The 16193-nt window shown below is 47.4% G+C and overlaps 2 protein-coding genes across 3 annotated transcripts in view; both read left to right on the forward strand.

Moving 5' to 3' along the window:
• Positions 1-3670: 3670 nt before the first annotated feature.
• Positions 3671-10471, forward strand: LOC103183002 (carboxypeptidase inhibitor SmCI-like). The gene is made up of 6 exons (NM_001292654.1): positions 3671-3795; positions 5946-6113; positions 7437-7604; positions 8261-8428; positions 8790-9000; positions 10273-10471. Exons 1-6 carry the CDS (start codon positions 3690-3692, stop codon positions 10274-10276), a joined length of 825 nt encoding a protein of 274 aa, NP_001279583.1. The 5' UTR covers positions 3671-3689; the 3' UTR covers positions 10277-10471.
• Positions 10472-12165: 1694 nt separating this feature from the next.
• exd3 (exonuclease 3'-5' domain containing 3) overlaps positions 12166-16193 on the forward strand; it is a 190758-nt gene continuing 186730 nt past the window's right edge. For both annotated transcript variants that reach the window (XM_007900207.2, XM_007900209.2), the window contains exons 1-2: positions 12166-12230; positions 14235-14316. The gene's annotated coding sequence lies outside the window, so the exon portion shown is untranslated. The remainder of the gene's footprint in view (positions 12231-14234; positions 14317-16193) is intronic.

The following is a 16193-nucleotide window of genomic DNA, read 5'->3' on the forward strand; positions in this document are numbered from 1 at the left end:
CTGTGTATCTCAGGACACATTATTTTACACAACAACATAGTGACCAAAAAGATTCACCATTAGCCCCCGCTCCTCCTATGCCACTCTCCCATACCCCTCAATAATCTCCTCTCCCTTAAATATGCATCAAGTTTCACCATGTTGATATATCCATACCATCCTAACAACAACAACTTGCATTTATTTGGCGCTCTTCATGAGGGACAGAGTCTCAGAACACTTAACAGTGGGGGGGGCTGACGTTGAGCTGGGGGGGAGGAGGGAGGTGACCATAAGCATGGTCAAAAAGGAAAAAAAATGCAGCGAGACATAGATAGGTTAGGTGATTGGGCAGGTAGGTGGCAGATGAAGTGTAATGTAGGGAAGTGCAAAGTCATCCACCTAGGTAGCAAAAACAGTAGAGCGGGTTATTTTTTAGAAGGGGAGAGATTGGAATGTGTTAGCGTCCAGAGGGACTTGGGTGTCCTTGTACACCAATCACAGAAAGTTAGTCTGCAGGTGCAGCAGCAATTAGGAAGGCGAACGGTATGTTAACATTCATTATGAAAGGATTAGAGTGTAAGAGTAGGGAAGTCTTGCTGCAACTGTAGAGGGCCCTTGAGAGACCACACCTGGAATACTGTGTGCAGTTTTGGTCTCCTTATTTAAGGAAGGATGTACTGCCTTGGAGGGGGTGCAGCGTAGATTTATTAGGTTAGTACCAGGGATGAAGGGGATGAGTTACGAGGATAGGCTGACCAATTTGGGCCTATATTCTCTGGAATATAGAAGAATTAGAGGGGATCTTATAAAAACCCGTAAGATCGTCAAAGGGCATGATAGAGTAGATAGTGGGAGATTGTTTCCCCTGGTTGGAGCAACTAAAACCGGGGGTCACAACTTTAAAATCAGAAGCCAACCCTTTCGCACTGAGTTGAGGAACAACTTCTTCACTCAAAGGGCTGTGAATGTATGGAACTCACTACCCCAAAAGGCTGTTGACGCTCAGTCCTTGAACGTATTCAAGACTGAGATAGATAGATTTCTTATTGCAAAAGTGATTAAGAGATATGGGGATAAGGCAGGGTCAGGTTATTAGCTAGAGTTAGATTAGAAGATCAGCCATGATTGAATGGCGGGGCAGGCTCGAAGGGCCGAATGGCCTACTTCTGCTCCTACATGTTATGCTGTGTTATTTTGTTATGAAGGTCTTCAGTCGTGATCTAAAAGAGGGAAGGAGGGGACCAAGCGGAGGAATTGGGGTCAGAGAGTTCCAAAGCTTTGGGGCGTAGTGGCTGAAAGTATGGCTTGCCAATGGTGGAGCAGAGGGTGCCTGGTATTCTAATATAGGGCTGCCACCTTTGAGACATAGAAAATGGCCACTGACTTGGATGGCACCTCCTCGCTCAGCCTGTCACAGCCATTTGGACATAATTCACTGGGTACGGCTGCCATGTAACACCACTCCTCTCAGGACTTTCTGACTTATTTCCTTAAGAGCACCACATACAAAATGAAGCACCTCGCTCGATTGAAACATTGGGACAAATTGAAGCTCATTCGTACAGGAACTGCATATTTTGTGACTGGATGTTTCAATGAAGTAAGGTGTTTGATGGTTCATTCACATTACCTTAGTCCCTGCCTTTCACAGTGTTGGTGGGAGGTAGGTACTGACATAGAATACTTATACAGTAAGCAAAGAACCTCTAAATAGACCCTATTTATTGTTAGTCGATTGGCGGATCGCTTTTACCCTCGGCCTGATAGGGTGTGCATATGGGCCGATAACTGGCAAATGAAGTTTAATACAGATAAAGGTAAGGTACCGTATATAGGCAGTAAGATTCATTATCAGAGGTGCTGTGCTGTTCATTATTGGAGCATGTGAATACCAGGATGGTCGGAAGGCGAACTAGATGGACCTTGGCCTTTTCTTGGCTAGCATTTCCTAAGTACACCATGGATGGGACAGAATTTGCCAAGGGGAAAGCTGAAAGAGATCTAGGGGTAGGTAAAGACAGCAACTCCAACAATGCAGCACTCCCCCAACACTGCATTGGAGTATCACCATAGACTATATGGGTTCCAAGTCTTGAACTGACAAACCATCTGATTCAGAGGTGAGAGCGCTACCCATTGACTCTATGTCAATGGATGTTTAATGCACCATCGGGCTAACTGTCAATACCACACAGTGACATACAAATCAATCACCAGCATTTCTTTCCCAACATTTTCTCTGCCTATTCTCCACCTCTTGCCCCTTGTCTCTTGACACCCACACACTTACTGTAATTCCAGTTAAATCTACCACTGATACCAACAAATTACATTTATGGAGCGCCTTTCACGTCGGGAGGATGTCCCAAGGCGCTGGACAGTCAGGGGTCGGGACCCGAGCATGGGGGAGGGGTGGGGTAGGGGTGAGGGAAGGCAGAGAGGGAAGGCGGAAGGGCGACTGAAGACATGATCGAAGAGAAGCGTCTTGAGACCGGCCTTGATGGAGACAATGGAGGAAGCAAAGCGAAGGGACTGTGGAATACTGATGAAAAGCAATGGGTTGTTGGTACGACCTTTAACCAAATGTGTTGAAACTACTTTCAGGTAGAGTTCAAAGCCATGTGTTCATGACACGAAACACACTGAAACACTGAACGGCCGGTGAGTGGACATAGATTCAGAGAAACAAAGTTGCTCCATCTCACCTCATCCCTCTCCACTAGTGCTGACTCAGCCAGCAAAGCAAACAAGTCCTTGTATTTGCACAGCCCTTATCCTGTGGAAAGGTTGGCCTTTACTGGACTGCATGTGTCCTGCTTCAAGGTCTGTTGAATAACAGAGCTGTTCAGGAGTAATAATCTTTGCATTTGACACAACATCTCAAAGGACTTTACAGTAATTCCTGCTCCATCTTACAGTAATTCCTGTAAAGCGGAGTGAGTGAATTTTCTGAAAACGTGGCAACCAACAGTGATGTCCCACAAACAGCCATAGAGTGAACGGCCAATTTTATCTAGGAGGAGGGGGGAGAGGGGTTTGGAATTGTGGCCAGGACACCGGGAGAAACTCCATTCTCTTTTTCGAAGAGTGTCTTGGGATCTTTAATGTCCACCTGAACAGGTACAGACGGAGCCTCTGTTTACCATCTCATCTGAAGGATGGCACCTCTGACAATGGAGCGTTCCCCCCGCTCAGCACAGCGCTGGAATGTCAGCTACGACTCATTGATCCCAAGTCCTGACGTGAGGCTCGTTTCACCCAACCTCTGACTCAGAGGCTAGAATGCTACCCACTGGGTCAGACTGACGATTTGTAAGTGAGTGTGAGCACGTTAAGCTCAATGTGGCTCTGCTGATTTTTATCTGTGGGGGTAGGGGGTTAGTGCTCAAACTCCCCTTTTCAGGCTCAGCCACTGTTGAGCGCTCTGAGACTTTACCCTGTATCCTCTCCTCTACCCTGAGGGCACTGTATAAGTGCAAGTTGTTGCTGTTGTTTTCCCTCCAGCTTAATGATGGAAACTCACAACACAGGGTCAGCAGGAGAGTTATTTCTCTGAGAGGGTTTGATTGAACAACGATCAGTGATTAACTGGAAAGATCAACACAAGTTGCACCACCAGATCCCGGCACCCAGTCATTGACGTAGGAGGCGCCCAAGCTTAAATCTCTGTCTCTGGACCCAATTGAGATCCCAACCAGACCGAGACCATGAAGGGAAGCCATTTCCTCCTCCTTGCCATATCCTTCCAATTTTTTCTGTTGCAGAAGGCAAAAGGCAGTCCAACAGTGGGCCCTGGACATCTTTTTGAACCAGGTATGTAGTATAGCACCCACCACCCCTTACATTTACTGTATTTACCCTGAATCTGAGGCTCAGGAAGAGGTTTTAGAGCTTAATCACAAGGAGCCTCTAAGATGCAGCCAGAATTTGGAGGTTAAAAAAGAACTCGGCTTGACTTTAACTCAATGTTGTACCCAATAGCTTTCTCATAATGTAGTATCTCTAAGTGCTTCACATAAACACAGTGCAAACCCAGCAAGGTGGGAAGGATGTGGGAGAGTGGAGAAGAGAGTTGACCAAAAGTGTGGTCAGAAGTAGGTTTTCAGAGGGTTTGGGAAAATGGGGAGGGAATAATAATAATAATAATAATAATCCTTGCATTTGATATAGCGCTTTTCACGTCGGGAGGACATCCCAAAGTGCTTCACAGAACACACTGTAAAGTGAATTGACTGTATATTTGTGGGCGAACGCGACAGCCAATTGCGCACAGCAATGTCCCACAAACAGTCGTAGATTGAAAATGACCAATTTATTATTGTTTTTTGTTTTGGAGGGATTATTATTAGGCTCTGCGTGGAGTAAGGAAACTTGCCCAAGATTTCGCCCTCTGCCTGGAATTGAACTCAGATCTCTCGCTTGCAAAGCGAGTGCTCTAACCACTGAGCTACAGGAATAGGGGAAGACTGCAAACTGAGGGAGGGAGGAAAAGGGGGAAGGAGAAGGAGAAAGAAGGACAGAGAAAGCAAGGGAGAGTAAAGAGAGAGAGATACGGGGTGGGGGGAGGGAGGGATGGAAGGAAGGAAAGAAAAGAAAGACAGAGGAGAGGAATAAATGATAGAAAAAGAGAGGAAAAGTAGGGTGGAGTGGAAGAAAGTTAAAGAAAGATAGAATTAAGCTTAAGAAAGGGAAAAAGGCAAAATCTGTGCGAAGTGAAAAGTAAAGACTGGGACAAAATGCAAAAATGGCCCAAGGTGACATGAACAAAGTACAGCGAGGAGGAAAGAGAGCAGCGATGATATTCACTTACAGTTTTAACTCTCTTTAAAGAACATGAAATAAAAATTACTGATAAAGTTTTACCTGGAGACAGGTCGGTGATCTGGTGATACACAAGCTCAGGGTCTGCTCCTCTGCACAGAATGAAATTCGTTGGATGTAAGCCGCAAGCTTTACCTGCAACAACAACAACAACTTGCGCTTATATAGCACCCTCCACGCAGGGTAGCGTCTCAGAGCGCTTTAGCAGAGAGTGGGGTGGGTGAGGTTTCAGTTTCTCCCCTGTTGTATTTCACTGAGATAAACCAGACAGATAAAAAAGACTTAACCAGATACAATTTGGAATTTCTCAACATATCCCACAAAACATATATTCACTACATTTTACAGTATATCCTGTGAAGTGCTTTGGGACGTCCTGCCTAACGTGAAAGGAGCTGCACCATAACGTACAAAACTAACAACTTGCATTTATATAGCGTACTTTAAATAGGGCAGCGTTTCAAAGTGCTTTCCTCTCTCTATCCCTCCTTTCCTCTCTCTGACTCTTTCCCTCCCCCTCTCCCCTTTTCACAATAACAACATGTATTTATTCAGCATCTTTCATGCTGAGAAATATCTCAAAGAGCTTTACAGAGACAGTGTGAGAGCACGAGCACTGTGGGAAATGGCAGGGTAAGTGGAATGTGCATTCAGAGAGGCGGGTTTTGAAAGTGAGAAGGGGAGAGAGCCCGGGCACAGTAGCTGACGGCTCCACTGTTGATGGTAGGGCAGACAGGGTGTGAACAGATCGAGGTGGACGTGGAGGGATTGAAAGGCGAGGATGAGGGTTTCAGAGTTAATCCACCGGGGGATGGGGAGCCAGGGGAGGATGTGCATGATGGACTCGGGGAGCAGGGTGCAGAAGACGACGTGGGCTACAAGGGGATGATGGAGGCGTAGGCGAGGGTTTCAGCTGAATTGGAGGTGAGGTCAGTGGGGTGGAGGCAGGCGACAATAGCAGACGTGGATGGAGGAAAGTGGACTTGGTCAGGGAACCGATGGAAGGCATGAAGGAGAACGCGGGTGAGGGTCGAAGAAAATACCGAGACTTGGCATTGGCTGCATGAGTTGGAGCGATCAGCCGGGGAGGTTGACAGGGTTAGCGCCGGAGAAATAAAATAAAATGTGTGTTTGTTTGTAAGATGTCTGCATGATGCCACCTGCGATTGGAAGATGTCATGCTTTAAAGCCCAGATTCTTCTTCAACCAGTCATCGATGTCCTGCGACTTATTTACCTACGGTGGCTGCGGTGGAAATGGTAACAACTTCATGACTAAAAGGGACTGCGAGCACACCTGCAACGTGACAGGTAAGAAACGAAAGGCGCTGGGATTTCCAGTATGAAATCAAATCTTCTGGGCTGGGAAGATGGCGTATTTCACTGACCGACCTTCTGAAGGTCCAACCTAGAGAATAACAATTCAAACAACAACAACAAAACTTACCACACCACCTTACCAATAAAACTGCTCTCCCCGCACCTCAGACATGCAAACCCAAGATAGCGGCAGATCACGATTCAAAACTTAGGGGCATTGGGATGGTAGATACTGCCACTAGTGGCCAGTTAGGGTTATTACAGTGTCTGCTTTTACTTTTTCAAACCCATTTATAATATTATACAACAACAACTTGCATTTATATAGCGTCCTTCACGTGGGGTAGCATCCCGGAGCGCTTATACACCTCTCAGGGTTGAAGAGCTCCAGCTTGTCTAATTGTTTGTTGAGACGCATGGGTAAAATGTGTGAGGTTTTATAACTATTGAATGTGATGAGTACAAGAATTGACATGAGGCCAGAATCTGTGGGCGTTAGTGCTGGAAATTGGGGGGAGAAGGAACAGAACACAACCAGTCAGGATAATGCAGTATGGTGATAGCTGTTCAATCTGCTGTAAAACCCACGAGTGGTCCCGTTGCCCAGTGGATTGAAAGACATCAACACAGAAGAGTTTATGCTCTTCTGATGGTTATTGCCGGCAATATTTATCGCATTGAATCCCGTACATTTAGCAGGTCGTTATTAATTTTTTTAAAAATTTGGTCAGCCGAGTGTCTGACACATGCGGAAAACCATCGCCATGCTTAATAGTATCCAAACAGGATTGAGAGATCCACATATGGACATTGACATATGGAAATTTCCCCATGTTTGGAATGGAATGCACATGCTCTCCTCAGAGGGGAGCATTCTGCTTTACCTAATTCCAAAGAGTACGTTAGGCACAGGCAGCAATCTCACCTCTCAATCATGAGGTTGTGGGTTCAAGCCCCATTTCGGCACTTTGAACTTGCAGTTTAAGACGACTGGGTTGCATTGTCAGAGGTACTATCTTCCAGATGAGATGTTAAACCAAGGGCCTGCCTGCCTGTTCAGATAGATAGTAAAGATCCCATGGCCTATTTGAAAACTGACTCGCAATACCCTCAGATAGAATTGGTCACTCTGTTCATGGCCGTTTGTGGGACATGGCTATGCGCAAACTGTGTTCAAACACAGAATAAACTTTTCCGTATAACCTGTGCTGCCCTTTGAGCCTTGAGACGTCCTCCCGACATGAAAGGTGCTATATAAATGCAATTTGTTGTTGTCATTCGTATGGTACTAAACATGATGCTTGTTCCTTTAAGAGCTCTGCGCCCTGGCACCTAAAGTGGGGATGTGCTATGCTCTCATGCACAGATACTTCTACAACCAGTCATCAAAAGCGTGCGAGGTATTTATGTACGGTGGCTGCAGAGGAAATGTAAATAATTTTCAAGAAAAGGAGCAATGTGAGGATTCCTGCGGTGAGCTGGGTGAGAGAAACATTCCTGCTCTGTTTGCAATTAAACCCACCCTACATGCTGGCTTCTTCCAACATAAGGGGCTTTGGTGATACACAAGCACGATGGGAGATGCTGGCCAACACCGCCAAAGGCGACAGGAAAAAAAATAATAATAACTTGGCCACTCAATCCATGACGGTTTGTGAGAACTGCTGTGCGCAATTGGCTGCTGCAAAATATACAGTCAATTCACTTTACAGTATGTTCTGTGAAGCGCTTTGATAATAATAATAATAATCCTTGCATTTGATATAGCGCTTTTCACGTCGGGAGGACGTCCCAAAGCACTTCACAGAACACACTGTAAAGTGAATTGACTGTATATTTGTGGGCAAACGCGGCAGCCAATTGCGCACAGCAATGTCCCACAAACAGTCGTAGATTGAAAATGACCAATTTTTATTATTGTTTTTGGTTTTGGAGGGATTGTTATTAGGCTCTGTGTGGAGTAAGGAAACTTGCCCGAGGTTTCGCTCTCTGCCTGGAATTGAACTCAGGTCTCTCACTTGCAAAGCGAGTGCTCTAACCACTGAGCTACAGGACTCCACAGGACGTTGCAACGACATGATATGGCGCTATATCCAAATGCAAGGATTATTATTTTAACTTAATCCCCTTTTTTATAGCATTTTGCAAACTGAAACCTGACAGAGGGCCCTGCAGGGCAGATTTTGTACGATACTTTTACAACACATCAACAAAGATGTGCGAGCAGTTCAAGTATGGCGGTTGTCTGGGAAACACCAACAACTTTATGGATCCAATGGAATGTCATTTCAAATGCGGCGACAAAGGTGAGAAATCACTGCCGACCACTCCATATCTCTATGCACACACTCTCACCCACAAATACACAATCACCCACACTTTACAGAACCTCTGTGAAATACAAGGATTATTATTACATATGTAGTGTCACTCACTTACTTACTCACTCACTCCGTTCATGTCGGGAAGATGTCCCAAGTCGCTGGACAATCAGGGATTTGGACCCGAGCAGGAGGTTGGGATCACAAAGGGAGGAGGGCAGGGAGGGTAGGGGTAGGCAGATGACCAAAGGCGCGGTCGAAGAGGACTAAAGTGAACAAATGGAAAGAATACCTGCTCTGTAGACTGTACACTAGCTAATGATAGCTCGCTGTGTATTTCTTCCAGGGGAATGCCTGTTGCCCATTCAAATAGGAAAGTGCAGAGGTGCCATACCGAAATGGAGATTTGATAAAACGATGAGAACATGTGTCGAATTCACGTACTCGGGATGCGATGGAAATAAGAACAACTTTGATTCAGAAATGGAATGTAAAAAGCACTGCCCGGTTCCAGAGGCGAGAGGTTCCATGCCGAAACACGTTCCAATAATATTCAAGTATGAAAGAGTTAAATTCCAAACCCCATTACAGCGCGCCTTAGCTCTGATATAGCACGGTACACAGGCTGTCCTCCGGCGAACTCACATTTACCACGAGGTAGAGTGGATGACCGGCCAGAGTCTTGCGCAAGGCGCCGGGCGAGGTGATGTCAGTGGTGACCCTGACCGGATGACAAGAGTCATCTTACAATATAGCCTGTTTTAGCACTGGATGTCACTTTAAGACACCACCACCCCCACTCCATCACCATAGCGTTATAACAGAGTCGGACTCAATAAATTGGATCTGGAATGCATTGCCTGAAAGGGTGGTGGAAGCCGATTCAATAACAACTTTTAAGAGAGAAGTAGATAATTATTTGCAGGGCTATGTGGAGAGAGCGGGGGAGTGGGATTGATTTGGATAGCTCTTTTTAAAGAGCTGGCACAGACACGATGGGCCGAATGGCCTCCTTCTGTGCTGTATGATTCTATGAATGGTGAGAAGTCGTGACCTCAAAATTAGAGCAAAGCTGTTCTGAACCAGGATCAGGGAGGATCTCTCCACACAGAGTGTGACAGGACAGCTCCAGAGAGCCAAAGAGGAGAGATTGGTTATGATCAGCTATGGAACAGGCTCCCTAGGGAGACTGGGAAAATAATATTTTGGGATACAGTATATGAGTAATTTGAGACATAACATATAGTAAGTGTAGTATGGGTTGGATCTAGGCAACTTTGGATCTAAGGTTCCCAAAGATTTCCACTGTGATGGTAGACTAATCCATACAGAATTAATTGCTATCAATATCTCCATTATTGTAGCATGCGACTACCAGGATGGTAGACAGCGGACTAGATGGACCTTGGTCTTATTTTGTCTGGCAATTCCTATGTTCCTATCAGTTGAAGGTTTTAAGAGAGTTGCCCAGATACGTGGATTGTAAGAATATTAAAGGATGGGATTAGGGAGATTTTATTGCCTGGGCCATGGAATGGGCTGTAGTGGTGCAGTCGATGGACTGAATGGCCTCCTCCCATTCTGGTTTGTGTTTTTTCATAAAATTTGTCAGCCTGGCTCAGTGGGTAGCACTCTCACCTCCGAGTCAGAAGGCTACGGGTTCAAACCCCACAATGAGCTAGCTCATAGTACTGGTGGAGGGCTGCATTGTCAGGTGTGCCATCCTTCGGATAAGAAATTCAAATTGAGGTCTTCAACGTCCACCTGAACAAGCAGGTGGGATCTCAGCCTTGACAAAATTCTGAACTAAATGGTTTATTGAATTTCAGGTGAATTACCACATCAACTCCCCTAATCGAATTATAGACCGTGTGCTGCAGAACAGAAGACCAGAAGAAAATGCGATGATTAAAGGATTGAGATTGGAAAAAATCAACCAGTTAAATAAATCATTAAATATGACTATAAGGCTCATTCACACTTGAGTATGAAAAAGCTGTCTTTCAAAGTAAAATAAAGAGCCTTAATTGAACTTAAAGACGGCATGCGAGTCTTTGCATCGAAAATTTGCATCAAAGTATCATGCAGGTGTACAATAACTTTCATTTATATAGTGCCCTTCATGTAGCAAAGGTCTCAGAATAGGAAGTGGATAATGATAATAATAATCCTTGTGTTTGATACAACGCCATATCGTGTCATTGAGACATCTCAAAGCGCTTCACAGAAAATATGGAAAAGTGAATTGACTGTATTATGTGGGCGAAACGCGGCAGACAATTGCACACAGCAGTATCCCACAAACACTCATGGATTGACTGACCAAAGAGATTATTATCCCAGAAATTGATCTGTCAATCGACTGACAACCATATTCCTGCTTACTGCTGGGCAATGAGCGGCGTCAGGGTAAGGAAACTTGTCTGAGGATGCGTTTTTCAATAAGCCTTTAATCATTAGGACAAGGAATCAGAACTTTGGGCCATGCTCTCGCCATTTCCTACTGCCATTTCCTGGGCAGTTTTGGGACTAGCAGAAGGTGGCAACCCTTAATGTGGGCAGATTTCATACCCTCTTCTCCCACCCAGTCTTCCCCACTTGCACCAGAGTTTGTTAGGAATTAATATACGTTTAGAGCCCAACGTCCACCAAATACTAGCCCCCAAAGTAGCCCAATATTTTGCTCTGCCTCCAATGTGGATGGCACCCAACTCTACTTCTCTGCCTCTACCCTTGACTCCAGGACCACTGATGTCCTGACTGAATGTCTGTCAGACATCAAGTGCTGGATGAGAGCTAACTTTTTTCATTTGAACTTAACAAGACCGAGACTCTCCTGATTGGCTCCCGTCAGCGCCTCCTCACTTCAGGCTCTGACAGCATCACCATCCATGGTTGCACGGTCCTCACCTTCAAAGCCCTCCATGGTCTTGCTCCCAGCGACCTCCTAACCCCCCCACCATCCTGCCCGCTCCCTCTGCTCAGCGGGCTCCGGCCTGCTCCACGTCCCCAGCCTCGCTCACCCCACTGTGGGCGGGCAGGCCTTCCGCCACTCTGCACCCACCCTCTGGAACCTCACCCCGCAGTCCCTCCGTCTCGCTCCCTCCCTCCCTCGCCACCGTTAAGACCCACCCGAAGACCCTCCTCTTCGACCGTGCTTTCGATCTCCCTGCTTCCCCCCCCCCCCCCACCCCCCGCTGCCCTCCACACTCCCCCACCCCCGACTCCCAGCTCGGGTCTGTGACTGTCTGTCCGGCGCTTTCGGACGTCCGCCCGACGTGAAAGGCGCTTGACACACAGGTTTTACAGGTTTAGATAAATAAAAAAATTAATCGCCAAAGCCTTTTTTTCACACCCAGTCAACAAAAAACAGCCCAACCGAGCGGGAAACCGACATATCTTACCACCATTGTCCTCTCGCTTTCGTCCAATGGCTCTCCTTTACCAAGATGGCGGCCGGGTCTTCGCCTCCCCCCCCCACCCCACCCCGCCGCCGCTCAAGGTTCTCCTTCACCAAGATGGCGGCCGGGTCTTCGCCCCCCCCTCCGCCGCTCAAGGTTCTCCTTCACCAAGATGGCGGCCGGGCTCCCCCCCCCCCATGGTTCTCCTTTGCCAAGATGGCGGCCGGGCTCCCCCACCCTTGACTGCGCCTTTACGAAGATGGCGGCGGCGGTTTGAATGCCAACCGCCAGCCCCGGGCGGTCCGGCCGGGAATTGTTTCCGGGCGGCGGCGGCTTCCGGCGGAGGGTGATGCGGGCGGACAGCGGGTGCCAGTGAGGGAGGGCAGGTGAGTGAGGAGCTGCCGCCGGGGCTCTCAGTAGCGGAGCGCACGTCAGTCAGAGTCAGTCAGTCAGGAGGGCCTCACGCACTACACTCGGCGTCAGCTTCAATCACCATCGCCATCCTCCTCCTCTTCCTCCTCTTCCTCTTCCTCCCCGGGTTTTGACACAGAGCGTCTCTGCTGTAACGTTGGAAACCTCTCCCAAGCACTTCACCGTGAAGTGTAGTGACTGTGTTGATAATAATGCTGGCGTTTGACCGAACACACGCGCACACACGCACTGACGAGCACAGTGCAAAACACAGTTAATAATAATGATGATGATGATGGTGGTGGTGATGGTGGTGATGATGATGATCTGTGCATTATCACGTCCCGGATGTTCTCAAAGCGCCAACGCCGTAGAGACGTCTCAAAGCGCTTCACTGTGGAGTGGAGTGACTTTTTGTTTCGGGTGTTTTGTTACGGGCAAACCGTTCGCAAACAATGTCCCCCCCTCCCTCCCCCCTCCCTCCCCTCCCCCCCCCCCCCCCGCGCGCCCACGAACCGCCGTGGGGTGAGTGCGTGAGTTTAGGCGCTCCGGGAGTTAAGCTACACCCCCGTGTGAGGGGTGCTATCAAAATGCAAGTTGTCGTTGAGCGACGAGTTTTTATTTGGGGGGGGGGGGGGATTGTTGGTCAGAACAGCGGGAGAGAGAAACAAATAATAAGAAGAAGAATAAGTAAATAATAATAACGATCCTTGCATTTGATATCGCGCTTTTCACGTCTTCCAGATGTTTCAAAGTGATTAAATAGTGGGAACGAACGTCCACCCGAACAGGTTGACGGGACCTCGGTTTAACGTCTCGTCCAAAGCATCGCCAATAATGCAACAGCCCCCCCGCCCCAAGCTCTGCATTGGAGTGTCAACTTAGACTGTGATTCCAAGTCCCGACGTGGGGCTTGAACCCACAACTTTCTGACTCAGAGGCGAGAGTGCTACCACTGTGCCAGGCTGACACACCATAGGCAGCCAATTTGCACACAGTAACATATCCCAAACAGCGGTGAGGTGAACAGTCAAATTGTAAGTTAGGATTTCTTGGATTGTTGCAGCACAGAACTGGACGTTCGGCTCTCAATTAGTCTGTTAGTCCCTTTTCGAATGCCATGGGATCTTTTAACATCCATAGACATAACGGACCTCAGTTTACTGTCTCATTTGAACAGTGCTGTGCATTAGAGTGCCAGCCTGGACTACATTCTACAATAATGTCAGTCTGGTTGGTGAACTCTCACCTCTGAATTAAAAGGTTGTAGATTGAAGTTCCAATTCGGGACTTCTGCTTTATATTGATATAGTCTATGCTGACACTCCAATGTATTTTTCTGGGGGGGGCTGCATTGCCGGAGGTCCTTCAGATGAGTCATTAAACCGAGCTCCCATTTGCCTGTTCAGGTGGGCGTTAAAGATCTCTCAGCACTATTTGAAAAGGTTTCCCTAAATTCCCTCAAATAAAATTGGTCATTCACTTCATAGCATTTTGTGGGATGAACAGTGTACACATTGGCTGATGGTTTACCTTCAAACACAAGTGCACCCTACCTTACAGAAAAACTCGGTGAAGCTCTAGGAATGTTTCAATCTGATGAGGTGCTGTATTAAATGTAAGAATTATTAATACCTGTACTAACCGCATGGAACAATGTTAATCATTGAAGGCATTCAGTGCTGAGCTTGGTGGAAATTTAACATTGGCTGTCTCTGTCCCTGTTGTGACACTGGTTATATTAACCAGAGTCTCTTTCCCATTTGTGAAACTGTATGTATTAGGCACAGTCGTGACACTGGTTGTATTAGCACTGGTTGTCTGGCCCACTTGTGACATGGATTATACAGTATTTACAATGGCTCTGTCTCTCCGTGCTGTGACACTGGTTGTATTAACACTGGCTGTCTCTGGCCCAGTTGTGACACTGATTGTTGACCTGGCGTCTGACCTCTACCCGTGTAATTGTGCTGTTACAGATAACTGGCCTTGACTCAAATGAACATTGCAAGTCTTTCAGAGGAAAACAAAAGAAAGAACCTTTAAGAAGGAGTCATCAAGGTGCGTCTTAATAGCGACACTATGAACGAATAGTGCGGAAATGTAGAACCTTTTAAACCTGGGAGACCGGCACGTAAGAGGACAGCTGGTAAAAATTGTGTAGTATGCTTTGCAGCTCGGATACACCTGGCCGAGGCTCTGCCGGTATTGTTTGACTTCATGTCTTGAGTGCACTCTCTTGGCCTCCTTTATAACTTTCCCATTTTTCAAGCCACGAATCCTTCCATCCAGGAAACAGCTCGATTGCGTTTCAGTGCAGCATGTGATTCCGAGTGTGAGAATGGGGTGTGATATTGTCTCAGGCCACTGGGTGGCGAAGGCGAGCTTTTTGGTGTGCCATGTTTACACTTGCCGTTGGTGTCCTCCAGGGGCAAAGCCTCAGCACTGCGAGTCACTGGCCTCCCTCCACCAGCCCTACCCTAATTACAATGTGATTGCTGGCGTACGAGATCCCCACGTCTCCGTCGAAGGTATCAGCCCGGCTCAGTTGGTAGCACTCTTGCCTCTGACGCAGTCCCTCCGCCGTGCCCCCTCCCTTTGCCTCCTTCAAGACCCGCCTCAAGAGCTTCCTCTTCGACCGTGCCTTCGATCAACATCCTTCCCCCACCCTGCCCCTCCACCCTCCCCGATCCCAAGCTCGGGTCCGAAACACTGATTGTCCAGCGCCTTGGGACGTCCTTCCAACGTGAAAGGCGCTATACAAATGTAATTTTTTTTGTTGTTGACTCAGAAGGTTATGGGCTCCAAGTTTGGGACTTTGAGCTCTCAGTCTAGGCTAACACTGTGCAGGGGATGTGTTGCATTGCTTGAGGTGCCGTCTTTTGGACAAGACGACACTCGCTCCACAATCTTGTCCCCCTCCCTCTGCAAACACAGGCCTCGACTCTCCATTGAACTTTGGAACGCTCTCCTCAAATTCTTTCACGATTACACACCTCAGCAGCTTCCCACTGCTGGCACATTCTGGGTGGAGGGCCTGGTATACGAGCCAACAATCCTCCAGATAAATTGGGTCATTCACGTTATGGATGTATTTGTCTGCAAATGCATAGACCTTAACAATCATCTGTCAAGTGCTTTGGGAGATATTGAAGTTACAGATGCCATCTTAAATGCAAGGATTAATGTTATACAGCTAACTTTCAGGAACCCCTTAGATGATTTTGGAATCACATAGTCTAAGATGACACTCCAATGCATCCCTGGGGAGGTGTTGCATTATCAGAGGTGCCGTCCTTTGAATGAGACGTTAAACCGAGGTCTCGCCTGCCTGTTAGGTGGACTTTAAAGATCCCATGGCACTATTTGAAAAGAGAATGGAGTCTCTCTCTTGGTGTACCAGCCAACAGTGTCCCAAATAAAATTGTTGACTAACTCCATGAGTGTTTGTGGGACGTTGCTGTGCACGACTGGCTACCGCCTGTTTCGCTGACAAAATAACAGTCACTCCACTTTACAGTATATCCTGTGAAGCGCTTTGAGATGTCTCAGCCACGTGTAGAGTGCTATTATGAAATGCAAGGATTATTGTCGTTATTTTAGTAGCATTGCGTGCTTGTGAAATATCAGTCAGACGGTAGATGCTTTGTGTTTTTGGAGAGCTGCCGAGGGCAGGTGTAATTCCAGCCAAGAGCTGCCCTTGGCCTACGTGGCAGATCAGAGGGTCATTCTCTTTGTGCTGGAGAGGCTGCGCTGTCCATTTGCAGACCGAGCCCCGAGGGCATGCAGGCCAGGCAGCTGAGCAGGCCTCTGAGGGGTGCTCCAAGCACTGATCCGAGCAGGGCACATGTCTTCATTGTCCTCCTAATTGGCAGGGATTTGAATAACAAAGGCTCGGAGCGTCAAGCCTGAAATCTGGGCAGCAGCGTGCCTGACTC

Source organism: Callorhinchus milii, unplaced genomic scaffold (assembly GCF_018977255.1).
Source record: "Callorhinchus milii isolate IMCB2004 unplaced genomic scaffold, IMCB_Cmil_1.0 Scaffold8, whole genome shotgun sequence".
Taxonomy (NCBI): domain Eukaryota; kingdom Metazoa; phylum Chordata; class Chondrichthyes; order Chimaeriformes; family Callorhinchidae; genus Callorhinchus; species Callorhinchus milii.

Excerpts from the sequence above, each read along its gene's own strand:
- LOC103183002 (NM_001292654.1), top strand. The coding sequence starts at position 3,690 with ATGAAGGGAAGCCATTTCCTCCTCCTTGCCATATCCTTCCAATTTTTT. Across the intron at positions 3,796-5,945 it reads TGGACATCTTTTTGAACCAG|ATGTCTGCATGATGCCACCT; the intron begins GTATGTAGTATA and ends TTTGTTTGTAAG. Across the intron at positions 8,429-8,789 it reads TTTCAAATGCGGCGACAAAG|GGGAATGCCTGTTGCCCATT; the intron begins GTGAGAAATCAC and ends TATTTCTTCCAG.